The sequence below is a fragment of the Aulonocara stuartgranti genome (genome assembly GCF_965226115.1).
Source record: "Aulonocara stuartgranti genome assembly, chromosome: 16".
In the NCBI taxonomy this organism is placed as follows: Eukaryota; Metazoa; Chordata; class Actinopteri; order Cichliformes; family Cichlidae; genus Aulonocara; species Aulonocara stuartgranti.
Genome location: NC_138952.1, coordinates 22,912,469 through 22,940,290, shown reverse-complemented (window position 1 = coordinate 22,940,290; position 27,822 = coordinate 22,912,469). Strand labels below are relative to the sequence as shown.

At 40.7% G+C, this 27,822-nt stretch overlaps 1 protein-coding gene across 2 annotated transcripts; it reads left to right on the top strand.

Moving 5' to 3' along the window:
• Positions 1-394: 394 nt before the first annotated feature.
• Positions 395-23,702, top strand: impg2a (interphotoreceptor matrix proteoglycan 2a). Of its 2 annotated transcripts, XM_082508043.1 has the most exons (22): positions 395-711; positions 812-1,042; positions 2,134-2,300; positions 2,389-2,414; positions 2,528-2,560; positions 3,537-3,583; positions 3,906-3,970; positions 4,058-4,213; positions 5,252-5,310; positions 5,439-5,459; positions 8,019-8,227; positions 9,900-9,943; positions 12,468-12,639; positions 12,811-13,751; positions 13,846-14,133; positions 14,240-14,459; positions 15,229-15,439; positions 16,846-17,034; positions 18,967-19,168; positions 19,653-19,732; positions 20,320-20,383; positions 23,591-23,702. In XM_082508043.1, the coding sequence occupies exons 1-21, from the start codon at positions 633-635 to the stop codon at positions 20,360-20,362; spliced, it is 3,483 nt and encodes a 1,160-aa protein (XP_082364169.1). In that variant the 5' UTR covers positions 395-632; the 3' UTR covers positions 20,363-20,383; positions 23,591-23,702. The 2 variants fall into 2 exon arrangements, with proteins under 2 accessions (XP_082364169.1, XP_082364170.1); XM_082508044.1 differs by lacking the exon at positions 2,528-2,560.
• Positions 23,703-27,822: the final 4,120 nt, after the last annotated feature.

Here is a 27,822-nt window from a genome sequence, read left to right as displayed (position 1 = left end):
AAACCCCATCGAAATAGCAAGTGGCTAAATGTCATCTCTTGAGCTCATGAGTCTGAGTGCACATTTAACTGGGTGACTGCCAGTTAAAGGGACTCTTTTTTTTTTTTCCCCAAAATGACCTTAATGGCCAACTCAATCCTTGACCTGCCTCACATTCCTCTACATACATAGAGTACATGTGGCTGCTCTTTGGCCTTTATGTAGCCATTGTTACCTCCTCTCTGACCACGTTTCCTCCACACTAAGTACCCTCCCCTCCCAGTGTTGCTCCAGTAACTTCTTGGTGAGCTCTCCTAAAAGACTTACTGTAAACAGGATTAGAGAGCATTAAAAAATCCTCCTCTCTCTCAAGTGCCATCTGCCTATCTACCTGAGCCAGGAGCTGTCCTCTCAGCACCATGGGAAACACCTCTCCCCGGGCACAGAGGAAAGCGCGAGCCCACAGTGTGACTGTGTCAGCAGATGATTTGTGATTGGGCTTCTCTTATTCTTTGGGGTCTTCTTTGGAGAATTCTGAAATATGCAAACTCGTACTCAGTTTGTCCTACTGCTGTTGCGTGACTTGAGACGAAACACGTATCTCCTTGATCCTTTCCCAAGGCCACGGATCTAAGCACAATCACGGATTTAACATGAGCATCCTCTCGTGGAAATGTGTTTTCTACCCTGCTGTGTTTGGTTTAATGGTCATATTTCTGGACCTAAAGACAGGTACGTGGCATTAGTTGACTTAAAAATCAAGCGTTCACTACTTACCTAAATGCACACACAAACTCTATATTTTAAACTTTGTTGTTGTTGTGCACCCCAGATGCAATGATGGAAGGTTCCTCTATGGGATACCTTGATCTGCCTTATACTCAGGAGCCTGTGGTGTTTCCACGCATCACTCACATATCTGAGGTGAAGCCATCGCGTGAGAGCCACGCGGTTATCTCTCGACAGAAAAGGAACATCCTTTTTCCAAGTGGAGTCAAACTGTGCGCGCAAGAGACCGCCGAGCAAGTCATTGCAAACCATCTGAGCTACTTTCATCTCAGAGGTAAGACCCAGTGTGAATCGGTGTTAAAAATGAATATTGTAAATGGAGTTTCATTGTCACTGTCACACCAAGGTGTGAAGATGGCACCAAAAAGAACAAACAAACTGATTTTGAGAGATTGCCCCCTCTGTATCTTCCCCTTTGCGTGTCTACAGTGTGAAAAGATTTAATTCTCCAGTGGACGAGAGAGTTAACCTTTGCTGTGTTTATGCAATAAGATCCATCAGACTCAATTAGACTTCATTAGATTTGTATCAAAACAGATTGCTCCACTTATTGGGCTCATTTACTGAAATAACATTACACCACACACACTGGTAGCATCTACACAACATCAGGTCTCCATTAAAAGAAGCCGTTGTTACCTACACTGCATCTTACCAGCCCTGCCGACGAGTTCTGGTGTGCTTTTAAAGGATTATTGCACAATTTAGCACTGCATTATATATTTTTATATTATCTACCAATAACCCACAATGCAATTTGACAGCCAAGTTGCATATTAGTAGGTAATGCTGCTTTAAAGTACTTCGCTTGGAATAGTTCATGAAATTAGCAATTCACGCAGAGAAAAAATACAAATATTACACAAACAACAAAAAAAAAAAGATTTTTTCTAAAAAGCCAAAAGTTACAGTAAAAACAGACATTTAGCTCTTTCTTATATGTGTGCATGGGCAGGTTTGTTATGCAAGTTAGATATGGATTTAGAAGTGATCACTGCAGCCTTGTGGACACTGTTAATTAGAGAAGAAGATTGGAGCATATGTCTGTGCACTGATTTTGGATCAGCGCCCAGTATGAGAGTTATATCACGACATCAACGTGGAAATGGATAGATTTATGATTTAGCTTGGGCCCCCAGAAACTCTAACTAATGATATCAAGATTGTAAATGAGTCAAACTCATAAAATATGATCTTATTTCTCAGCTAATGAACGTGTGTCGTGGTTTCCTTGTCAAACAAGCATACATTTAAGTTAGGGTTCAAGTTTCACCCCAATAAAAATAACTTGGAAAACATTACTATGAAAGAAAGTTCTCCAGATAAATTTTTTAAGAGGGTGCTGTCTTTCTCTGGTCTAACCAGTGTGCCAGGAGACCATATGGGAGGCATTTAAGATCTTCTGGGACCGCCTCCCAGAGCAAGAAGAGTACCAAAGCTGGATGAGTCGATGTCAGGAGGGCATAGTCTCTGCACGGGATATTGGCAGCTACTTTAGTACGTCAGAGGAGCATCAGACTCTGGCTAAAAAGGTAACTAAATAACAATAAAATGATATGCGATTAGTACAAAACATGATTTTCTCTGGAGCTGGCTCATGAAACTGTTTTCCACTTCCAGAGAATGTCGCTGCCCAGTTTGAAGAGGTAAAAGAAACTCTCTGCTTTGTTTTCCCCAAAGTGACCTTTTAATGATGCGTTCATGATCTCATTATTAAGTCTGTGTTTTGTAAATGTGTCACTTTTACCACTATCTGTAGTGAGCCCACCAGGTCCTGGCAACATATGTGCAGGTAAGGTTGTCAAAGCTCTTCAACCTTACCTGTTCATATTCCCACTCATCACTTATCAAACATGATTTGGAACATGTTTACCTTTTCTTGGTTAGTGAGTTTGAGTTGGTACAAAATTTGGTTTTGAAAGTTAGGACCTCGTAATACATGCATCTCCCCTAGTCCTCAATCAAATGTTAGCAACATGCACATGATTTGGATATCACATGTTTCCCATCGTGCCCAGAAATGCCAAACAATGTGTCTGCAGTAACATTCACAGTTGTATAAACAGCATCGATTTCACCAAATGTTTGAAGGTATTTGGTAAACACATGAATCACATGTTTTTTCCCCCCAGAATAATATAATTATTATCTTTTACAGCTCATTTGAACAGCACACTTAAAAAATATTTTTTTTACCCCCCAATAAACACAAAGTCAAATTCATGTGAAATATATAAAATCAAAGGTTTATTTATTCAGATGCTCTAAATTTATGCAAATCCAGTACATTTCATTTGACAAGATTCCATAAATTTAACATTTTACTCTGTACTTCTGTAACAAAATTGCATACAAAATATACAAGTAATTAAATTAGTTGAAAGGAAGTTAAGAAATAATTTATTTATTTATTTTTTTAGTGTAGTGATTATATATCGATATGGTTGAGTCCTGTTAGCCAATGGTGCAACAGTTTATCTAATTTAAATAAACAATTACAAATAGCTTGACTGCTTCTGACTTGCTTGGATCTCAGTCTTTGCCTCTTTTTTAAAATCTTTTTTAACAAACTAAATTAATAGACAAAAATCTAACCTTCAATAATTTTCAGACACTGGGAAACTGGATTTGCTTCCATTAACTTCTTATTCCGACCCTACATGCAGTGTGCATAAGCCATTAATAGTTGTGCTTATTGCCTTTTTATTATATCATAATTGTGTAACGTTGTATCGGCGTCGCTAACATGATCCTCCTGTGTTTCACAGCACTCCAACACCAGACATACCAGAATCCGTTGAAGCTCCTGAGCTAGGTCAGTGTTTTACCTGATTATACTGGCATCTGTAGCAAAAATCCCCCTTTTATTTAACCACCCTGATATAGATTTGCTGTTTTTGTGTCTGGCCCGTGTCTAGTGTGCAGTTTTGTATTTTGGAGTGTGCATCCTTAAGTGCTCGGTATGTGAACTTGGCTTTAGGTCAGCTGACCCTTAGATTTAGCAAGAAGTCAGGGTAAGGACAGTCTAATCCATATAACTATCACTAATCATGGCACTTGCCAAACGTTTAAGCTGACATCCACCTCAAATAAACCGACAATCCCTTTTTCTTTTGCATATGAACTTAACCACCTAGAAGACACAGCTGAAAACAAGGAGGAGGATTCCCCTGCCATTTCACCAGGAGTAGAGGAGAGTCCTGTGAGTGTAAACACAGATTGCTTGCAGACTGGGATTGATCATTTGCCCTTAACTAAAGTGCGTCTTTATCTCTTTCTCACTACTCAGCTTTACAATGATATAACCGTACAACCGCCTACTCCTGCTCCGCTGGAGCAGGTTGTGGAGCTAAGCATCCTCTTGTCAGGAGAAATGTACAACGAGAGCCTTGCTGATCCGGCCAGCCTCCAGTACCAAACACTCAGCAGACAGCTCGCTGAAAAGGTTTGCCTCTAGCTCTGGCTCCTCATGTCTGTTTCCCTTTATATCTCCCATCTGAGCCTTGGCGCTGGCCTGGACTCTCTATATCTACTGGTTTATGGTCTGTGATTGAAGCACTGTTAGTTTTAATAACTCGCACTTTAATGACAGCAGTAGTTAAACTCAAACTGTTAGGCAAGGGCTCAAAACACACTGACTTTATGATACACAGTTGGTTAGGGTGAAATAATAATGTGCTGAAAATCCAGCTTCATGACTCATGTCTTGGGAATACATAAACTTCCGCACATGCACGCCGCTGCACAGGTATCCAGTGGTTTTACAGGTACTTGGAAGATTCAGTAAACATGCCTACAGGCCTTTTCCCTGGCAGCGGATGCACAAAACCTTGCAAATGAAAACATTAAACAGACAATTTGGTGCATTTTTTTGTGCACACACGTGTATGTGTTTTGCATTTGATGAATGCTTTCAGTATTTTTTTTTCTTTTGATTTCTGAGCTGCTTTTATTCTCTGCGGGGATTTCCTGGACAGCTAACATCTGCACACACCTTGACATACTGTAGTCTATAGCAAGAAACGTCATGCATACAAGCAAGTTTGCGTGCCTTGAAGAGATAAAGAAGAAAAGTGGAGTGGAGGGTAAGATAGGGACTGATGGTAAATGAGTGTAAAGAAAGAGGAAGTGGAGGAGAAGTCAGCAGACGAAAGACCCTGGAGACCTGTACGCATACTTCTTCATCTCTGGAAGATTTAATAAACTGGGTCAGTGAGTCTGCAGGACGACACGACTATATCTATTTCTTTTTTCATGTTAGTGTGGTGAAGCAAGGCCTTGAAAACCACTACAAGCTGTTTTCTATGAGCAGTTTGTCTTTTAAGGAAAATAATCCGGGGACGACATTTCGAGTACTTTGAAGTCCTTTTGGAACAATAAATGAGATTTATTTTGGCAAGCAAGTTCATTGTAAACCACTCGAAATAAGAAACAAATTAACTGCGGTTTCCACTCTGATGCCTGGTCAACTTTGTCTTTGCAGATAGAAGACGCTCTGGAGGGGCTTCCTGGATTTAAAAGTGTGTCTGTAACTGACTTCAGGTCAGCTTCTCTCCAATGATTATGGCTGTCAGAACAAATGGCCTTTTAAAGCCGCCTCTTTTTGTAATACTTGTATCGTGATTTGAGCTCTCGGCAGAAGTTTAACAGATCTCGCTTGTTTCACACAGGCCGCAAGATGACGCAGAGGGGTGAGTCATCAGTAGTTGCTCTGGTACTTCGACCTTGAATAGCTCTCCTCATCCTGTGTTGTGTTTAAGCCCACAGATCCCTATCAACCTTAACTAGAGCTGTGTATGTGTGTGACCCCAGCTTCATCTCACACTGTGTTTACCTGTGAGCGTGGGCACGTGTTAAGCTGTGTCACTAGTTGCCTGTGTTAATGGACTTAACGCAGTCACTCACCTGTTAAGTGGGATCAGGGTGGGTCGAACCAAGTGAGCAGGTGCTCCTGTATAGAGACGATAATCTGAGCTTTACCTGGAAGGATGGAAATGAGTGGAGTTATCGGCAAAAATAACCTGTTTGTGTGGTGAAATGGAGAAAAATAAGGGAATTACAAAAGGCAAGTGAATGGACAACAAACAGAATGCAGGGTCAAACAATCTGCTTGTACATTCCCTCATGGGGATTTAGATGAGAGGTCTCATGCTTATGTGGGACTGGTACAAAAGCTTCAGCCAGCACCATGTTAGTTTAGCTTAACAAAAATTGGAAACAGAGGGAAATGGCTATTTGGAAAGCTAAACTGAACTGGTTTGTTTGAGCTGAACAAAAGCAGAAGGGGATAAATGACAGTTTAAGAATTTAGTTTGCAATATGCTGTGCTGGATCGTTGACTGGAACGAGGAACTTCCAGGAATCGTTAAATCCAGCAGCGCCTAGAAGCTTTGATATAACTTTTCATAAAATGCAACTTTGTTAGACATTTTTATTGTGTGTGCAGAATAAACACATTGGCTATTATGCACTGATTATTGAGCTTTAGGTGTGCTGGTATTTTATCGTTGGACATATAAACCCAATTCCACAACATTTATGATGCTGTGTAAAGGGTTGGGACACAAAAATCCATAAATCCATATTTAAGTCATGGCAGAACACAGGAGACATATCAAATACTTAAAGTGAGGCTATTTCATGACAAATATTAAATAATTTTGAATTTGATGGAATAATACCACCAAAAGATAAAAAGACTGGCAGTGCACAAGGGACAAGGCCAAAAATCTGTATTGGAAGCTCCTGGTCTTCAGGCCCTTAAATGCCACTGCATGAAAATAGCCCATTTCTTTCATGGAAATTAATGCAAGAGCTCGGGAACGTTTCCAGAACATTTCCTCAGCACCATCCACAAATGCAGGTTAAAGCTCTGCCATCCACAAAAGAAGCCATACGTGGACATGATCTCAGTTCACAGGCATTTTAAAGATTGTTTACACAGCGGTGAATTTGTGTTTATGAAATCCGCAAATCATTGCATTCTGTTTTTAATTTACATTTTACGCAGCGCCAAAACATTTTTTGCAAAGGGGTTGTATAAAAACAGTCTTCCCTGCTGTTTACAGCTAAGCTACGCTAACTGGTCAGGGCTTCATATTTAACAGTAAGATTTGAGAGTAATGTGTTTCTCACAACCTCTGGAAAACAAGAGAAAACAACACATGTCGTCTGTTTGAAGTATTCATTTATTATTCAATGTATGAATCTGTGTAGAAAATTGTAAATACAAAAGGCCTGATAAATGTTGTAGGGTACAAAGTTTGTTGTTGAGGTGCAATGAAATCAACGTTTATATACCTTGTATGTTTGCTCACATTCAATACCTGAATAAACATAGTTATAATAGTTAGAAGCAGTCATTAGTTTTTTTGGTAACTGTACTCTGAATATTATTTATTCATGAAATTATGGCTATACATTAAATAGGTGAGTAAGAAATGAATTTATTGCTGTAATCAACCTTGCATGCAACTTCTAACTCCAACTTACAAGGCACAGCAGGAGCAGAGCGCTGCCTGACTGCCCTTTTGTGAACTGGATCTCCTTCTAAATGGGGCTGACTTTGGGTCAGCACATGCTCAGCTGTCTGCCAGTAACCCAACAAACTAGGTCAGCATGGACATGGAGGGCTCCCAGTAGTCAAATGAAGCCTGATAGATGGCTTTTTCCAGGCTCTGGAATCTCTTGTGAGGTTTCCATGTTTATTATGATGATATTGATCATTCTGCTGACTCGGCTCCTTTAGCGCTATACAGTCACACTCCTGCGTTCCAAGCAAGAATAAATCACACGATTCATCAGTCATATGTTAGCGTTCTACAATTTTTAAAAAAAGGTTTATCATTAAATCAAGCTAATGCCTGAACAATTTTCTTCCTCTTTCCCTCTAATACCTTTAGTGTAATTGTGTGCAAAGGATAAATGTAAACTATTGAATGGGATAATAATATACTGGTCATGAAAATGCATGAGAAACCCTCTCTGCTTATTTTAAATTAAATATTTAAACTCGCTGCTGTAGTGGAGCGGTAATGGGAGCTTTAAAGGAGAGAGATTAGAGGTGGGGATTATCAATAACGTAATATATTTATAGTGAAGAATTCAATCATAATTAGCATAACATAAGTACAATATGAGAGTGCAGTTGCCCAAAATATAGGAAAATTATATTAAAATTGTCCCTAGGCCTAACCTGGATCACTATATGAACTTGATATAATATAACAACAGCATACTTGTGTCAGCAGGTTTGGTGGTTTGGTGGTGGACTATGCCGTCACAGTGGTGGTGAATGGAGCAGGAGTGACCGCTGAACAACTGAACTACCTGACCCTACAGTCGAACCAAGTGGAGAACTCCTATCGGGAGTTCAAGGAGCACCCCACTGTGGTCCTCACCATCAGTGAGGACAACAAAATTTTCATTGAAGACCTAGATGACAAAAAGCTGGAGAGTGGTAAGATGATGTGCATTACTGCCAGTCTTCCTAAAGATATTCCCTAAACTGATACGCTCATATTTCCACTATACTGCAGAGATTTATTTTGCCAGCATGGCAGTGGAGTCACTGGGAATGCACTGGAAAAGGTGGTGCGTGCATCGCAGGGCAAACCTACATGTGTCATGTCAAATAGAGACGCTGTTGACATTGCACTGATATTAAAACACACCGTTCGTCACTTGAGAAAACATTCCAGGCTTTTAATAGTCTCATCTGTTTTTTATTTGACTCTCTTTCTGTCAAATGGACAGAGACAAGTTTCAGTCCCACAACTGGGCCATTTTTAATGGACAAATAACAGTCATCAGTTATAGGAACTGTGTATTTATTCAGTGTGTCAGTTAAATCCTCGTCATTAAATGGTCAGCAAAGGAGAACTCAGCAGAAAGGATGTTTGAAATCTGAGCTTTAGATTTTTAGGCTTTACTGTAATCCTTTCTTTTTTTGGGCATACATATTTTGGATTTCACAGTGAACTCTTAAAAATTGACTTAACCTACTTAGCATTGCTCTCCTTTAAAGATGGTCAGACTGGAAGCAGGCATATTCAAAGCAAAGATATGGTTTATTTTATTCCCTATGTTTTTTTGAAGTGTCGATATGTGATAATAACATTGCCCACAGTGCACCATGATGCTGAAAATACAATAAGAGAATACAAACATACAGTCATTGTTAATCAGTGCGTTTGCAATAATGTCATTGCTGTTTTGTTCTCCACATGGACTGTTTACCTGCTTTCCTCTAAAGTTTATCATAGATATTGATCAATAGCATTCACACTACTTTACGTATCCCCCCAAATCCTGTCCCTTGCCTACAGATTCTACATATTTATGCAGATGTCTGAGTTTTGAGAGACTGAAGCGGGGATTATTTTAACCTTGTGAGTCTGTGAATGTGTTATCCATGCAAGATATGCTCCTGGAGACACCTTCTGTGGCAAGAACTATCTCAAAGACTGTTTGAGTACTTTTGCAATTTTTTATGTTGTCTGTAGACTTTGCCAAGATGTGACAACAGCGCAAAACTGGGTCACAAACTCACCCAATCACAGACACCTTTACACAATGATTTTTTTTTTTAAATATGCCACCTAAAAACTCAGGCAGTCAATATCCTACCTACCTTTTACTTTGGTCATTTAATTATACGTTAACATATAATTAAAGAAATCTCCTGTGAGATTTCTTCAGCCTTGTGTTTTTAAAGACTGCAGGTCATTAGTTTACTGCAAAGGCAAGCACTTTTAAAGATGGATGCCCTCTCATTTCCATATTAGTTATAGGCTGTGACATCTAAAATGATGGCTAAACATTCTCATATGGCTGACACATGTGGCTTGGGGACTTAAAGACACAGCTTTGGCTTTGTTTTTTTTGCCTTGGTGGTGATGCAATAATAGCCTTGGACCACAGTGGCTGATATTTATTCCAGATTTTAGCACTGATTTGTTGATATTTACCCCTGGAGGTGACGCCGTCAAAAAGCAGGCAGTCTGTGCTGAAACACTAACAGTTAACAGAATTTTGAATACGCCGGCAGGCAGAAATATTTAGGCTATTTGGCATGTTTGTGTGTTGTATGTCAGTTTTTGTTAATGTTTGTTTCTTCTGTGGTTCCACAGTGTCTGAGATTCCTCACTCTATCAACACTGAAGACGGAGCCATGGTGAGTAACAAGTTACCTCCACAGCTATCATGAAAACAATCTCTCTCCAGGCGATCCAGCTGCTTGGAATTTGTACATCGCTTTTGTTAAAAGACACCGTGGTGAAGACCCGTAACTGCCTTGAGATGTTATCCAGACTACACCAGCGCAGGTAGGGGATGAGCTCACTAGCAAGGATGAAGTGAAGCTTTGAGGATTAGTTTGGTTCTTGCTGTAATAATCCACTGCTATTCTTGGGCAGAGACTGCAGTGCACCACAGCGCCATGAGTCAACAGAGACTGCACTTGAGAATTTATCTAGACAAGCAATACCATCTAAAGTATGTCTCTGTTCGTGCTCTCTTGTGTTTGAGTGTGCTTTTAATGATAATCACAGTTCGGTTTGCTTTGGTCACATTTTCAGCATAGCCTGATAATTTGACACATGGTATGAGGTTGGAGAGTTTCTACCCTGATTTGAAGTTGGAACGGTTTAAATAAAGATTTCATTTGGTTGTTATGAGAAATATGAATCTTATGATAAGCCATCAAACTAAATAGATACAATAGCAAAAGTAGTATAGTAGAAATTCTTTAACTATAAAAAGGAATTAGGGAATTAGCTTAATGCACTACAAAAACACAAGGTCCATGAGCAAAACTAAGACTTGGACCACTAAGACTTAATGTGAAAGCACAGGAACAAGAACATATAATTATATATCTATATGAAATATAGATTGATACAGTTATTGAAATAAAAACTCTGCAGTTATTCAGAAAGACTTGGGTGGTTTAGCAGCAGTTAATAGAAAGAGTACACACACACACACGCACTCAAAAACTCACAAAAACTGTATGCAATTCTCTAAAAAAATATATTAATGATAGCTGTATGTGTGACTATGTCTGTGCACATTTTCATTGAGATATGCCAACCTATAAGGAGGTGATAGGACACATAGATGTACAGACATATACATACATACATACATACATATATATATATATATATATATATATATATATATACGGTACAATCATTATTGTAAGGTAGCTCAAGTTTCAGCTGTGCAGTCTTCAATCATCACACACTTCACCAAAGTAACGTGATTTAACCAGGCACCTGAAGGAAATTGCCTTCCCGGGTTTCCTCCGTGGCGTGAGCGATAAGCAGAGTTCTGTCCTTTCCTTATAAGATTCCTAATTATTTAAAGTAACACTCAGGTATGCCATTCAGCTGGGTTAGTTACGACGTCGGGAGCAGCTTGGGAGAACAAGGAAACACAGACTGCTTCAGGTTGTCTTCCCAAATCGACTCAAAGGTTTATTTGATACACAGCAGTTTATATAGATGAAAAAAAAGGTTCGTGTGTCAGCTTTCCCAGTTCAAACCGGTACAGACCAAATAAGGAAACGTCTTCCTGCCTTGTGAACAAAGAAGTATCCTGTGTGTAGTTTATCAGCTCAGCTACAATTTATGATCATCCCAGCAAAATACACTCCTAGACATAAAATACAGAGTTCTTTCATTAGTGAATTCTGAAACAAACCACCTAGCCTTTAACGAGCCTTTTCCAGGAGATAAAGAAAAAGGGAGGATGGGAGTAAGGAAGTGGTCTCATCTCTGTGGTGTTTTCGACCTTGGGGTACCAGCTTGTGAGTCCTACACATTAATTCTTGGGTCACAGAGAAAGAGAAAAACAACTAGTAGTTGGGCCTTATTGAGTAACAGTTTTCCTGTATAAAACAATATCCTGTAAATGCTACTATGGTATCAAAATACCTAACAGCACCAACATTTCCTCTTGGTTAACAAGTATATGCAACACAAAGACACATTCATTAGAATACATATTGAAAGCTCCAACTATCCACTTTCTTCCTGTTACTCAATTCAGAGTTGCAAGAGGGCTTGAGCTTGTCTTACCTGTCACAGCACAGGCTGTCAATCTGTTGCAGGGCTAACACAGAATGACAGACGGCCACTTACTTTTGCGTTCACACCTAAGGTTGGTTTACAATCACCATGTAACCTAAGCCAGAGTACCTGGAGAGAACCCACACAGACACAGAGAAAACCCACATAGAAAAGCCCCAGAATGGATTCAAACCCAGGACTTTCTTGATGTGAGGCAACAGTGTTAAACACCGCAACACCATCAACTAACTCTCAACTAACTTTGTTCAGTCTTTAATTACACACACAGTGTTTACCTCAACACTAGATGTGGTTCTAATAAAAGATGATTAAGCAGTATTTCACAACAAAGCTTGGTTAACATACCAGCAGTGTCCTTAAAGTTGGCATTAAGCAATCACTCCATTCTCTGCCATGGCTCACACATAATCCTCCTGATGTGTCTGGCTTTGCATTAAGTCAGGCATTTGCTATAATTAACTTTCATGATATATCTAGGTGTCTTCCTGTTGAAAGGGAGTTTTTCCTTCCCACTGTCACCAAAGTAAAAAGGGTGTTTGGGGATAAGATTAAAAATCTCTGCCTCTGGTGACTGGCCAATCAGAGCTCCTGTTTGTGATGCAGATCAGTGCTGTTGATAAGCCGCCAGAGGTCCTGACGCTGGAAGAGGACATCAAAAGTGAATCTTCAGAAACCAACACAGTGGCAACAATAGAAAATAATGTTATTGTTCTAGAGGAGAGTGAAGTTGCATCTCCTGCTCTTGATCTGACCTTCCGTATACCTGAAGATGCCGGTAAGTGTTATTTGGGCAATTTTACATATGATGCTTTATTTTTCCACATAGCATTCCAGCTATACAAGACTACCTTTTTCATTAGTTCTTATATCATAATATCATAAGATATCATATGTCAGATATCTTCTATAATAGAGAGTGAGTTTCTTCTTATCTTTGTTTTTTCAGGGATTGAGAAGGAGGGTTTGTTGCTGGAGGATACTGTGCAGATTTTCTCTGTAGAACCTCCTCCACCTGAAGACCTTCCAGCTGAACTGCCAGGAAGCGTCACACTGCCTGAACCCCCAGTAGAAATTGAAGCCTCTGGTTCAGTCCCAGATGTTTTGGAGGGGCTAATTGAACCATCTACAATCACTCCAGAAGAGGAGGAAATGTCCCTTGGGGAAACTGCTTCAGAGGAAGAGGTGAAAACAGAAGAAATCACCATAAATGCAGATGTTACATCTGGAGCTGAGGAAGAGACATTTGGACCTACAGCTGTACCTATGGAAGAGGAGAATCCAGATGATGTTGTTGAGATTATAGAGGAACTTGAAATCTTTACTGTCATAACTGAAACCAAGGAAGAAAAGGGTCTACCTGCCCAAATACCAATTCCAGATGCTGTAGATATAACTAGTGAAGCATCACAGCCAGAGCCAACGAAGATGAGTCTTCTTCCTGTTGGCGATAACTCCATTGAGGGGACATCAGAAGAGTCTAACCCTGCAGATATTCCACCTGATAATGAGGAGGCTAACACCCTAAGACCAGAAAATTCAGCCATTAATGTGCTGTCGGCCAGCCCCGAGGAACCTGTATTTGAAGAGAATGGCTTGGAAGAATCAGTAGAAAATCAGGATCACGAAAGAAATGAAGAGGCTCTGTCTGAAGCTCCAGTTGTAGTAGAAGAGCCTCCAGAAACTCCAGAGATCTCTAGAGAAGATCTTACAGATGATGAAATCTTACTGGTTAACAAAGATGTTCCTGAACCACCAGTGACAGATTCTCTGGGCCCTGCCCAACCAACTGCTCTGTCTCCAGAGAGGGAGTCACCCTTTACCCGTATCTCTTATGTAAACCCTGATTTTGATGATGAGCCTGACACAGACATGCCTTTACTGGTGGAGGTAAAGCAATAGAATCAAACAAGATTTGTTTTGAACAAAAAATGTATGCTGTCTGCATCTGATAATCAAATCATTTTACTTTCTTATCGCCTAGATCCAGACTACTGATGATGGCTTGGACGATACCACCACTGGAGACCATGGTTATAATGTGGTTCAGTATGGTTATGGTTTGATTAACCACACAGAGGAGGGCAGCACCGGATTCCCAATAGGTGTGGGCCACGGCACAGACCAGGCTAGTATTGCCATGCCTGTAAACCCTGGACGAGCACTAATGGTTTTCTTTAGTCTGAGGGTGACCAACATGATCTTCTCAGAGGATCTCTTTAACAAGAGTTCCCCAGAGTACAAAGCTCTGGAGCAACGCTTCCTCGAGCTGGTAAATGCCTGCGTCTTGCAGTATTTGTTATTTTCATTATTCACAATCCTGTGTAAAATCCTTTTGCTTGTAACATCAAACTGCACATTTTTCAACTGTTCCCTAGCTTGTGCCCTACCTACAATCCAACCTCAGTCACTTTGAGAACCTGGAGATCTTGAACTTCCGAAATGGGAGCATTGTAGTCAACAGCCGGATGAAATTCGGGAAGCCTGTGGCTCGTGGCGTCACAACAACTGTCTACTTAATCTTGGAGGACTTTTGTAACACAGCCTACCAGACCATGAACCTGGCCATTGACAAGTATTCACTGGATGTTGAATCAGGTATGCTCTCACTGACAACCAGTGCTGTCATAAGGACAGCACTTCTTCTTGAGATCCCTGTCAAAGGTCTCCTAAAGAAATCACTATTTCTGTTCTTGTTGCCAAGAACCACTGTTCTATGAGAAAGTCTCACCTGTCACCAGCTATCTTTAGCTACTTCCTTGCATGTATTTGGGGATCTAAATTAGCCTTTTTAAATGCTTTCATGCTAGCATTGTATAACAAACTCATGAAAAGAAGGCAATTGGCTTATTTCCATAAATTTTAAACACTTACTTCATTGTCACCTTAGAATATTGCTTTGCAAAGTATTCTAAGGTATTCTAAGGCAAAGTATAGCACAGTGCGCAAAAGCCTACAAAACCTTGCCAACCCCTTTTTCCCCTTGCTGAGTTTGCTTCTGCTGAAGGTTTCTTCCTGTTTAAAATTAGCTCTCCGTAAATAAAACTGAATTGAATTGAACTGAATTGAATTATTGTGACTTGTGGCAGAGCTGAGCGTCACAAACAGATAAGCTGGAATGAGATAATCAGGCTTCCTTGGACTGCAGCCATGTTGACACATATCATTATCTACTGTTCACTCTGACCAACCGGTTAGTGTGAGTAGAATGACATATCCCGGTATAGTAACTAACTCCAGGGTTCAGCTGGATTACATAAGCCAACTAGTACGTGTCCGTTTGTTGTTAGCTATTTCAATTTGTAGTTCATTTGTAGTCTGAGTTCTCTTGACCATGCACATTTGAGAAGGTTATTTTATTTTACAGGTGACCAGGCCGATCCCTGTAAGTTCCAGGCGTGTAACGAGTACGCTGAGTGTAAAGTGAACAAGTGGTCTGGGGAGGCAGAGTGCGTCTGCAATGCTGGGTATTTCAGCGTGGATGGCTTGCCCTGTCAGAGCATCTGTGAGCTGCAGACTGACTTTTGTCTCAATGACGGCAAATGCGACGTCATCCCTGGCCAGGGAGCCATCTGCAGGTGGGTGACAGGCGGGGATTAGGGGAAGTGATCTGAGATTGTGTGCTGGATAGTGTGTCTGAGTTTGCAGATTTGTGAGGCTAGTACTCCATCACATAAACAGATTTTCAAGTGCTAGCTGGGTCTCCCCATAAATCTAGCTGGCCTTGCAAATTATAAATAAGTAAATAAAATGAAGATTATGTTTTATATCTTTGTTGGGTACAAAATATAATTAGACCAGCCCAGATTTATTTTCTGACCTTACCCTCTCCCATACTCCGCTTCAGCTTCTCTTTTGTTTATTCCATCTGCTCTTCTGACGACTTAGTGACTCAGAGCCTTTCGTTGCCCTGCCCCATGACTTTGGTGTGCACTTCCACCATAAATTCTCTTTCTATTTTTAAATCATGGGTCAAAACCCATCTGTTCAGAAATGCATACCATTCATTGTAACATAGTCTTAGTCAATTGTTACTTTGATCACTGTTGTGTATATGTCTTTAATTTGCTGTACTAATGTAATTTGTCCTTGAGGGTTTTTAAAGGTGCCTAAAAATAAAATGTATTAGATTTTAGCAAATCTGCAAAGGCTCAAAACTTTGCCAGTTAATATTCAGTTATCTACACCAGAAGACATTTATTTTTGTTGCCCTGTACATACTTGAAAACAGTAACGCTAAGATGTGATTAACATGGTGATTAATTTTCTCTGCTCCAGGATAAAAGATTTCAGTTTAATGTGATATGGTCCAAACCCTTTCTTAAATTTTATACTACCTTAGATGCTTTTACATATTTTCCAAGACATTCCTGATGATCACAGGTTTTGTTTTGTGTGACTAAAGATCTGTGCATATGCATCTATATCCAAACATGCAAATTTGTATGTGGTGTGTAAGTTGTGCACAAGATGACGTGCCAAGAACAATCCAACATCAGTGACAGAAATATGTCCAGTGGCTATGTTCACGATTTTGTATGTGGTGTGCTTAACTTGAGTGATTATGAACAAACAAGGACGGGCCTTTGTTCCAAGATGAGTGCTTAACATTTGTTTCACACCCACTACCACATCGTAAAACACACAGGCAGCTCCAGATGCTGTTGGATCGTTGTTTACCCCACACCGTCCAACAAAAGTGTTGTGGTGCTCCAAACGAGTGGTGTGAATTGTTGATTCTTTATTCCAAAAGTATTAATGATTTAATGACTTGTTGTCGTCAGTGATGACTTTTTAAAGATTTTTGTTATTCAGTGAAAGAAAGAGACGTTACAACATGACGCATGACGTGTATGTATGAATCATGATGTGGGATGCAGCATTTTCATCTTCTGCTGTTTCCAATGCTTCTCGTCTTTTTCATTTTTTGAACACTGGAAAAAATGTTATCGCGGTTTTGAAAAATTTCCAACGTCATCCCCAGGTGTCGCGTCGGGGAGAACTGGTGGTACAGAGGAGAACATTGCGAGGAGTACGTGTCCGAGCCGCTGGTTGTTGGCATAGCGATTGCCTCTGTAGCTGGCTTCCTCTTGGTGGCCTCTGGAGTCATCTTCTTCCTGGCCAGGACTTTACGGGATCAGTATGACAAGGATGAGTCAGAGGACCCCATACGGTAAGGAGTGCACGTCAAATGCTGTTAGTACCCAAAGAGTAATTTCAACACCACAGAGCACATGGGGATGGTTTAATAATGAAAGAATTTGGATTTCTGTTGCAGTTAAGAGTTTACAGGATATTTGTAATGTTGTTTGACTTTAGTAATTATGACTGTGCTTTTAATCTCGCTGCCTCTCTGTAAAGCTGTTGGATTTAGATTTCTACAGTGGGCAAACCATTCAGAAGGCTCAAGGGCATGTTCACGACTGAGAAACCAGCTTTTCAGTGCACTCCACACCTGAGTATCAATATAATGCATATTTCACAGAACTTCAGTTTTTCATTTACAGATTCATCCACTGAAGCCACATTTAACAGTTTAAATAGTTTCAGTTAAGATTTGGAGCTGTATTTAATGCGTATGGTGCATGCTACAGTGGAAAATGTTAACGCCTGGTCTATCGTATTTGATACCTGAGTTTTGTGTGATACCAATTAAAAATCATATATGCAAATCATTATTTATTTATTCAAAAAAATTGCCAGAAATTTTTTTTCTGACAATTATTTCATGGTTCAGTCTTTAAATGGATATTAAATTTGATTAAAATAGGAAAATTAACACTAAATCCTTTTGTCAGTCAGTCTTAAATGGAAAGAAACCATACTTTATGGTTTGATAGTGAAGAGAAATACTTAAATTTAGTCTGTTTGATGACCAACCCTCTTCCATGCAATCAGCGTGGTTATTTTCTTGAGGGGACAGACTAAGTTGAGAAATCCCAGGCCAGTTGCCACAGTCAAAGTTTCCACTGTACCATCTCTTTATCCTTCTAAACTTACAGCGGTACAGCCATCGTCTCCTGCTGCCTGGAAGTTTGGAGTGTCCTGCTTTGCTCCTTTCCTGAATTCCTCTGACACACACACACACACACACACACACACACACACACACACACACACACACACACACACACACACAAAGATCTGTCTGGCATGGATCCCGGACCTGTCTGTGGAGAATGACTGTGCTGACCTCAGCCAATTAACTGATCAGATATGGTGCTGATCTATTGCTGAAAAGCCTTAAACACATAACACATTAGGCTTTCTACTAGTCTGGAATCTGACTTTCTGGCACAAGCAGGCTGGCTTATCTAAGCCTAATAAAGGCTATTCCACAATAACATCTTATTTACTGAGACCCACAGTGTTACGGAGGATGTAAATCATTGTGTAGCTGATGAATAAAAATGTGTGTGTGTGTGTGTGTGTGTGTGTGTGTGTGTTAATAATGCGTGGCCTCAAGATAACTAGTCTGTTGTTTACTGGCCACACTATGTGAACTCTATAATGCTATTATTACGCATGAAGCATGGATAAATTAGTTTTAATTCCATTATATTTTGATTTTGAGAGGCTTTATTGTTGAATTCATTTTACCCTATCACATGTCAAGGCAGTCGCTTGAATTTGGCACACACTGGATCCTATACAGAGCAATCAGAACACCCTCATTAGAGAGTGTGTGCTAGTTCAGCGAGCGAGGAGTAGACAAGGTTCATTTCTCCTTTGTAAAACTGCAGCATATTGCATGCAATATTTTCATATCTGGTCCACATCTGTTTTTGTCATTATTTAAAGCTTCTGCTAAACAACATTTGTCAAATTCATCCATGCCTTACGTGTTATAATAGCCCTATGGAGCTTGGCTGCTATAGTGAGTCAACAACAGACTGCATTTCTCATAGCCACTCATCAATAAGTGCTACAACTTCTTATTCCCATGTACTACTTTCTAATGGGCACAAGTTATTGATGAAACGTACAATAACATTTTTCATGGCCGCGGAGCTCTTTTCCTGACTTCTTCCTCCTGGATGTGTGACTCTGTTTCCCACCCTTTCTCTACCATGCGACTGACTTCACTGTTTGTGTCATTTTGCAGGCGAGCAGAGAGTCTCCCATCTTTAGAGAGGGCGACCAAGTACAACCCCATGTATGAGAGTGAAGCGACCACAGGCTACAGTCACTACTACCGCCGCTACCCTGAAGCTCCCGTGTACAGCAGTGCCAGCGCTGAGGCCTCCACTGACTTCAGCAGCGAGGAGATACGACACATCTATGAGAACAGCGAACTGACTAGGGAGGTTCGTGAGAGAACTACAGTCCAGTGGTTGAATTAGAAGAGAGGGTTGTCTTTTCTTTACCTCATTATTTCTTTTAACTCTTGGATTAGTAAGCAGAAGTAATTCCCAAGTCACCCTGTCTACTCTGTACACATAAAACACCAGGCTTAAGTTTATACAACACTCAGAAGACTGTTTGGCTCGAATTTTGTGAGAAAATTGCTGTTGCTGTTTGGGCCAAAAAACAAAAAAAGAGTGCAGTGCAGCTGGGAATTTTGAGGACGTTACACACCAAGAGCAATACATATTAATTACACGTTTTACCTGTCTATGATGAAAAATAATTAATATCAGGTTTTTATTGCCATCTGCCTTTTGTTGACTTAAAATTCTTTGTGGCTTTTTTCTGATGTCATGTTTTCACTAAGCTGCAGCCTGTTGAGTTTACTGTTTATCTGCCTGTGATGTAATGTTCCTTCTGGACATATATCCTGTTTTTCTGTAGGAAATCCAAGACAGGATACGCATCATTGAGCTCTACGCTAAGGACCGGCAGTTTGCAAACTTTGTACGGCAGCACCAAGCGTAAGCGGCTCACTTGTTATCCTCTTTTTGGACTATGATCAGATAAAGAAACGGGCCAAACAAACCAGGCTGTGAGGAGAAGGGGAAGCGAGTTTGAGATACAGGAGGCCAACAGGACACATTTATCATTCCTAAATTGTCACCAGCCAGACCTGGAACTGATACAGTGAGGTTGAAACCATTACAAGATGCAGACATGTATTCCACTGCCAGCTTGCCTGGCGATAGCAGTTTCCCCGTGGTACTGATTGTTTTTAAGCCGTATCTGGTAATAGATCACCTCCAAACCAAGCTGAGTGAAATTGTAGTTCCATGTTGAATGTAATAAAGTAACTTATCAACCTCAGAAGTATCTAATGATATTATCTAATGTTACAGCATGGTGGCTCAGTGATTAGCACTGTTTTCTCACAGCAAAGGAGTCCTGGATTTGAACCCAAGCTGGGCACTTCTGTGTGGAGTGTGTGTGCTCTCTCCCATGTAATCCTGCCCATCCAAGCCCAAGACTTTCCCAAAAATAAGAGTTTCACTTCTTGCATAAATAAAGGTTAATATATGCTTTTTCTATGCCTCTGCATGTACTACAGTGTCCTGGATACCCAGAGAGAGAGCTCCTCTACACAGATATGAAGCCGTCCTGTGAACAGTGAGGTATTTTGCCTTAATCTGAACGCTTGTTCTTTTTTAGATTAGATTAGATAGAACTTTATTAATCCCTCGGGTGGGTTCCTCTGGGAAATTCGATTTCCAAAAAAGCACAGCACCGACAGAAGTTACAGAGTTACAGAATATTATATATACACACACACACACACACACACACACACACACACACACACACACACACACACACACACACACACACACACATATAAATACAGAGACAATATAAATAAAATATACGAAGGGGATAAATAGAATAAATAGGAATAAAAAATAAAAATACAAGTGAATTGCACATTTCAAGTATTGAGTCTATTGCACTGTTGACTATTTACAAAAGTATTGCACAAAAGGTATTGCACAGTGAAGTGAAGAGGCACTACAGCTTAGTTGTTCCCCCCTCCTTTGTCCTCCTGTTTCCCCTCCCTCTCCCCTCCAGAGAGGAGTTAAACAGTTTGATGGCGTGTGGGACAAAGGAGTTTTTAAGTCTGTTAGTTCTTGTCTTTGGGAGAAGCAACCTGTCACTGAACAGACTCTTCTGATTGTTTATGGCCGTGTGCAGAGGATGCCTGGCATTGTCCATAATGTCCATCAGTTTCTTTAATGTCCTTTTCTCTGCCACTGTCACCAGAGTGTCCAGCTTCATGCCGACCACAGAGCTAGCCCTCCTGATCAGTTTCTCCAGCCTGGATGAGTCCCTCTTTGCTGTGCTGCTCCCCCAGCACACCACAGCATAGAAAAGTACTCCAGCAACCACCGACTGGTAAAACATTCTCAGGAGCTTCCTGCAGATGTTAAAAGACCTCAGCCTCCTGAGGAAGTACAGTCGGCTTTGGGCTTTTTTATACAGGTGCTCTGTGTTGCATGACCAGTCCAGTTTATTGTCCACCCACAGCCCGAGGAACTTGTACTTGTTGACCACCTCCACCTCCTCCCCCTCTATCTGAACCGGCAGTGGACCTTCTCTGGACCTCCCGAAGTCCACAACCAGTTCCTTAGTCTTTGAGGTGTTGAGTTGCAGGTGGTTTGTGTGACTCCATGCGACAAAGTTCCTCACCAGACTTCTGTACTCCTCTTCCTGATCATCCCAGATACACCCCATGATGGCTGTGTCGTCTGCAAACTTCTGAATGTGGCATAATTCAGAGTTGTAGCAGAAGTCAGAGGTGTACAGGGTGAAGAGAAGAGGGGACAGCACAGTTCCCTGTGGTGCTCCTGTGCTGCTGACCACTGTGTCAGACGTGATGTCCTTCAGCCTGACGTACTGTGGTCTGTCGGTGAGGTAGTCGGAGATCCAAGCGACCAGGCAGGGGTCCACCTCCATCCTGTTCAGTTTTTCCTGAAGCATACAGGGCCGGATGGTATTAAAGGCACTGGAAAAGTCAAGAAACAGTATCCTGACCGTGCCTTTTCCCCCATCCAGGTGTGAGTGGGCTCTGTGTAGGAGGTACAGGATGGCATCCTCCACTCCGACACCCGCCTTGTATGCAAACTGTAGTGGGTCCTGGGCATGTTGTACCTGTGGTCGGAGGAGGTTGAGGAAGAGCCGCTCTAGAGTCTTCATAAGATGTGACGTCAGTGCCACCGGTCGGAAGTCATTCAGCTCATTGGGCCGGTTCTTTTTGGGGACCGGGACGATGCAGGATGTCTTCCATAGGGCGGGCACTCTCCCCAGTCGCAGACTGAGGTTGAAGACTCGTTGTAGCGGCTCCCCAAGTTCAGCAGCACACGCCTTTAGCATCCTAGGACACACCTTGTCTGGGCCTGCTGCCTTTCTGGGGCGAAGCTTCCTCAGTTGTCTCCTGACCTGATCCACTGTGACACTGGGAGATGTTTGGGAGGAGGGGAGGGGGGGAGATGTCTTGCTGCTGAGAGAGGGATTGGAGGAGGGGGGTGTCATGGTGTCAGGAAGGGGGGGAAGCGAGGGAGGTAGGAGAGTGGGGATTGGACTCTGTAGTGAAGGTGAGGGTGAGGGTGGGGGGGTTGTGGGCTGGTCAAACCTGTTGAAGAAGTTGTTGAGTTCGTTTGCCTTCTCCACAGTCCCCCCCACTGTGCTTTTCTTGGTGTTGTGGCCTGTGATGGTTTTCACACCATTCCAGACCTCCCTCATATTGTTCCTCTCCAACTTCTGCTCCACCTTCCTCCTGTAGGTGTCCTTTGCTTCCCTCAGGCAGCGTTTCACCTCCCGCTGTGCTGCTTTCATCTCCTCCTTCACTTTGCTCCTGAAAGCAAACAATACTCCTTTTAACAATACTCCTCGATATAGTTCTTAAGAATGGTGATCAAGTAAGAAAAGAAATGTAATTTCTCATACATTTAAGAACAGCACCAGTTAATTCTTAACTTATTGTAATTTATCTTTTTCAGTAAAGAAAATTTAGATAACGAGAATTCAGGAAGCTGATTATTATCTATTTTGTACATAAGAGCAGGAAAACAAAAGATAAAAAAGATAAAGGGCAAGTAAATGACAAGGGGGGTTTAATACTCCAAACGAATTGATTGATTACCAGAGCAGATTGCCTAGGTTGGTGTAAACCGCACCGTAGATGGGAAGAAACTGAGCGTGCAGTAGATAAAGTACAGTAGATAATGATAAATGACGTCATACTTTTCCATTTTGCTTTTCCATTTTCAATGACCCATGGGTTACTGGCTCTCTGCAGATGTGGAAGAAATTAAAATCACTCAGGATTTAAATGATTTTCAACAACTTGTTCAGCATTTTTTAATGTATGCTTTTTATATTCTTTTTAAATTAGTGCAGACTAAAACAAAATGTAAAACATCGGACTGTTTTCTTTGTTTTTATGAGTGGTTGAGTACAGCACTATTACTAGTATAGGAGCAGTTAAGTGGCTGCTGGATTCAGCTTCATATGGTGAAATAAGATCGATATCAGTCTTTTCATCTGTCCCCAAAAACCAAATTTACATATTTCCAACAATTCCAAACTATTAAAGCCTGGCTCACCAGTGCACTCACAGCATATTGCACATGAATCACAGAGAAATAAGACATTTCCTAAAACTTAATGTTAAATTCATTTTGCTGAATCAAGAGCATGTGCTCAATCATTAGAGATAATACATTCAAAGGCAAAATATAGTAACTATATAGTTTTGAGTGTGTACCATACTGTATATTTTGTTTTGTTTGTAACTTTCATACTGACACTCCTCTCACCCTTCACAGAAACGCACCTGTGTTTCTCAACGTCAAGCTCCCCGTCAAGACTGTCATCTTTTCTTTGCCACAATTCTCAGAGCCTGGATTGCACTGCTTAAACTGGACTGTCTCACAGCATACGTCTCTCCACAAAAAGTCTGCGTCCGTCTCTGCCTGTGCGAGGGCAGAGGTGCTGATGCTTCTTCCTCCGCCCTCAGTGCCTTCTCTTGACAGGGTGAGCTTGTTGTGACATCAGGGGATGCGTCTGCTGCTTATTCATCGGACATTTCCCTGCAAGGAAAAGTAGACCGCATCCTGTTACTTGAAATTTTGACAGATGAACTGCATCAAGTAGTATTTTTATTTAGTATGGGCTCTTTTCATCATGCCTACCTGTCCATTCTTAAAAGGGAAGAACATAAATACATGTGAATATGTATGTATTGTATGTATATAGCTAAACTGATGTCTGGTAGGGAAGATTTTTCTCTTTACAGTAGGGATTCTCAGAGAGATACTGAGAAAGCAACTTTTTTAGTAAATGGTGCTATTTTAATATTAAATGCTCTTTGAAATGTAGGTCTGCAATGATTCGCTTTTACAATTTAAAAGCAACACCAATAAACCAATTATGTATATTTGGATATTATCCTACATTAAAAGGATAGTTCAGCATTTTCAGATGTACGCTTCTCAGTTTCTGACAGAGTCTGTCAGGTTGGCTTTAACATATTAACTCAAGACGAGCGTGTTTTTATGTAGATTTTTTTTAGTTTTATTTGGGAAATTTACTTGTCAAAGTGAAACCAGAAAGCTGGCAGTGGAATTCTGATCAGTCATTCCTGAAAAAAAGCTAAAAGGCCACAACTACAACTATGTGTAAAGAGAACAGTATTAATCTTTGAATTCATTTGTCTTCAGTCCAATTGCGACAGGTGAAATAGCTGAAAAATAGCCACACAGTCTGCCTTCACAAGCATTTGTGAAAGAATGGGTCTTTGTAATGAGTTCTCTGATTTTGAGGATATGATGCCACCGTACAACAAATCACTTCATAAAATTTCTTCCCACTACAATCAACTGAAATTGGTGTAACAAAAACTCCAAACCTCCTCTGTTGTTAACATCAGCACCGTAACTGTGCGCCAAGAGCTTCATGTCATAGGTCTCATTGGCTGAGCAGGTCGTCCAGATGTAATGTGTAGGTGGGCAAGTACTTTTCTACATATAGTGTTATATAAATATTGAAGATTTGTTACATCTTTATAGCCGTCTGTACAAAAATATGCTTCACTATGTGCGTCAAAGAACAAAAACATAAAAAGAGGGTTTTCGCCACTTGAAAAACTTTATATGTGGATTTGCCTTTAGCGGTGCTCCAGACAGAGCCAGGCAATAAAGTTTCTGCTTATATTCAGTTTTTGTACGTTTGGATGTGCAGATATCGAAGAGGTATTCATCTTCCTCTAAACGTACTCCAGGAACAATGTATGTGACAAAATCAAACTATTCCTTTAAGGTGGCCAAAAGCAGCGAACTTGTTAAGTGTTAGACTGTTTCTGTTTCTCTTCATAAATGACAAACTTTGGTGTTTGTTTATAGTGTATGACAAAGCAGACAAGAGTGAAAAAAATGCTGGTGAGGGAAGAAAGGCAGAGAGCATGAACCTTCTACAGCTCAGAAATAAGTGAAAACACGTTTCAGTGGAAAAATGCTCCAAGGCAAGCGGCCCAGGGATTTGACCAAATGATGTGCTTTCAGATGTAAAATGCAATGCAAACTGGAAGAACAGGAAAAACTAGGATGAGCGAACTGATAAACAACATATGCTCTTTGGAAAGATGACCTCAAGCTATGTCTTCTGCTGAGAGAAGCTGTACGGTTACCAGCGATTTTTTAAAAAAGTGATCTGTCCTTTGTCTGCTTATCTGGCCACGATACTCTTCTTTAATCTGAAACCTTCTGACAGACTAAACCCAGTGCTTTCTTTGGCATTCCCATCCATTCCTCCCTGGATTTGTTGGACTTGACCCTTTTGGTCCTTTTAGAGGACCCTAATAGCTACAACCCAGTTAGTTTTTATCGTCATCCAGTTTATCCGCTGATTCTGTTATAGGAGGCCACAATATTATAATGTTGGATATAAATAATGTCCTAGCTTCTTGTTTACATAGCACATATCCCATCCTTTGGTCTTCTGTTAGAGCTCTACACAAGTGAGAAAAACAACACTGGTGGAACGGACTCTTATGATATTGTCATGCCTTTTGCAACTTATTTTCAATTTGTATATGTATGCTTTTTTTTGTCTGCATACAGTTTTTACCACCACCATTTATAACATCCGCTACCTGGACAAACAAGCCAATCATCACATACAGTGTCCTGCCATTAAAATAGCAGTTGTCCTGTAGGATGTAAATTGTGTGTGTTTGCAGTGTTTCAACATTTTCTTTTTATACTGATGACACCATGTTAACAGTGTTATCATGCTGTGCAGCTGTGTAAAGGACTAATAAGGTGTAACAAGTACAAAAATAAAATATTTTATTATAAAATGAAGAATCCACTCCTGTGTGAAGAATCACGAAGCACATTTACGTTAAATTTTTACTTTCCATTTACCACCATGGTACTGGACATTATTTACACACTGTCTGCAAATTACGATGTCATGTTGGCAACTGCTAAGCATAAACCTAGCAGCAAATATTACATTTCAGTCAGCAGGAATCTTGTTAAAAGAACATTGCTATTTATATTCATCAGCCACATTGTTAGGTACACCTATTCAACTGCTGCAGTTAATGAAAATGTGTATCAGCCAGTCACATGGCAGCAATTCAGTACATTTAGCTAAGCAGAGATGGCCAAGATGACCTGCTGAATTTCAAATCAAACATCAGGAAGAAAAGTGATTTCAGTGACTTTGAACGTGACATGATTGTCAGATTGTCATGGTGTCAGATGGTCTGGTCCATAGGTCCATACCAGGAACTGCTGATCTACTAGGATTTTCCCACACAACCATCTTAGGGTTTACAATGAATGCTCTAAAAGGGAATACTTATCTGACATGTTCTTTGGTTGAAAATGTTTTAATTTCAGAAGTAAGAGAAGAACGCCCTGACTGCTTTGAGCTGATTGGAAGGTAACAGTAAGTCAAATAACCACTTGTTACAAGTATGCAGAAGAGCATCACTGTATCAAAACACATCAAATCTTTAAGCAGATGGGCTACAGCTGCAGAGCACGCCTGGTATCACTCCTGTCAGCTAAAAACAGGAAAGTAAGGATTTTCACCAACTCATCAAAATTGGTCAAAGAAGACGTTGGCTGGTCTGATGAGTCAAAAAGCATGGATCTATGCAGTTCAAGCTGCTGCTTGTGGGGCTGACACATCTATCTACTGCTATCATACCACTAAGGAAAAATTGTTTCCAGCACCCTGTTACATCTATTCTATGAAGAATTAAGGTAGTTATGAAAGCAAAAGGGGGTCCAACCCAGTACTAGCAAAATGTACCTTTTCAAGTGGGCAGTGAGTAAATATCTGCTTTCATTTATATTTGGTGGCATTGCTCTGTCGTTAGACAGAACAGCAGCTGATGCAAGATCCAAACATACTGAGCTCAGCGGACCTTGCAGGTGTCAGACATGACATCAAAAGGAGGAGGTGGGTTGCAAAGTGGCTTGCATATGTGCAGCGACTGCTGGCAGGCAGTCTAAGGCAGCTGAAGTTGTGTGCCTTAAATAGCATTTGCCAGTTGGATATGAAGAAGGAATGTAGAAGAAGCTGAATGACTACATGATGTGTGCTGGCACTGAGACCAGCTTTTATTAGTTGATCTGCCAGGACTGAGAGGTGAGTTTGATGTTGTCTGTCTGGAGTATGTTTAAAAAATGCTGCTTGCATGTTGACACAGCTGAAATAGCAACAGTCCTATAACAGACTCAATAATTCTCCGACATTCTGAACACCATACTTTAGTCTCTTTCGACTCTGAGAAAAATGAGATAGAACTTGAATATATTAGTACAGTTCTGAACAGACACTTAAATATTAATACTCCCATTGCTGCTTGTACAAAGATTTCGCTAATAATTTTACTTTCTCCTGTAGAGTATGAGGCTATCCCACATAATCTGAAGAGCAGACAAACCTCAGCACTGCAGGTTTGTCTACTACATGACAGTTTCTAAATTAGTATGTATGAGTAATCAGTCTGTGACATACACATATATACAGATCCAGGATC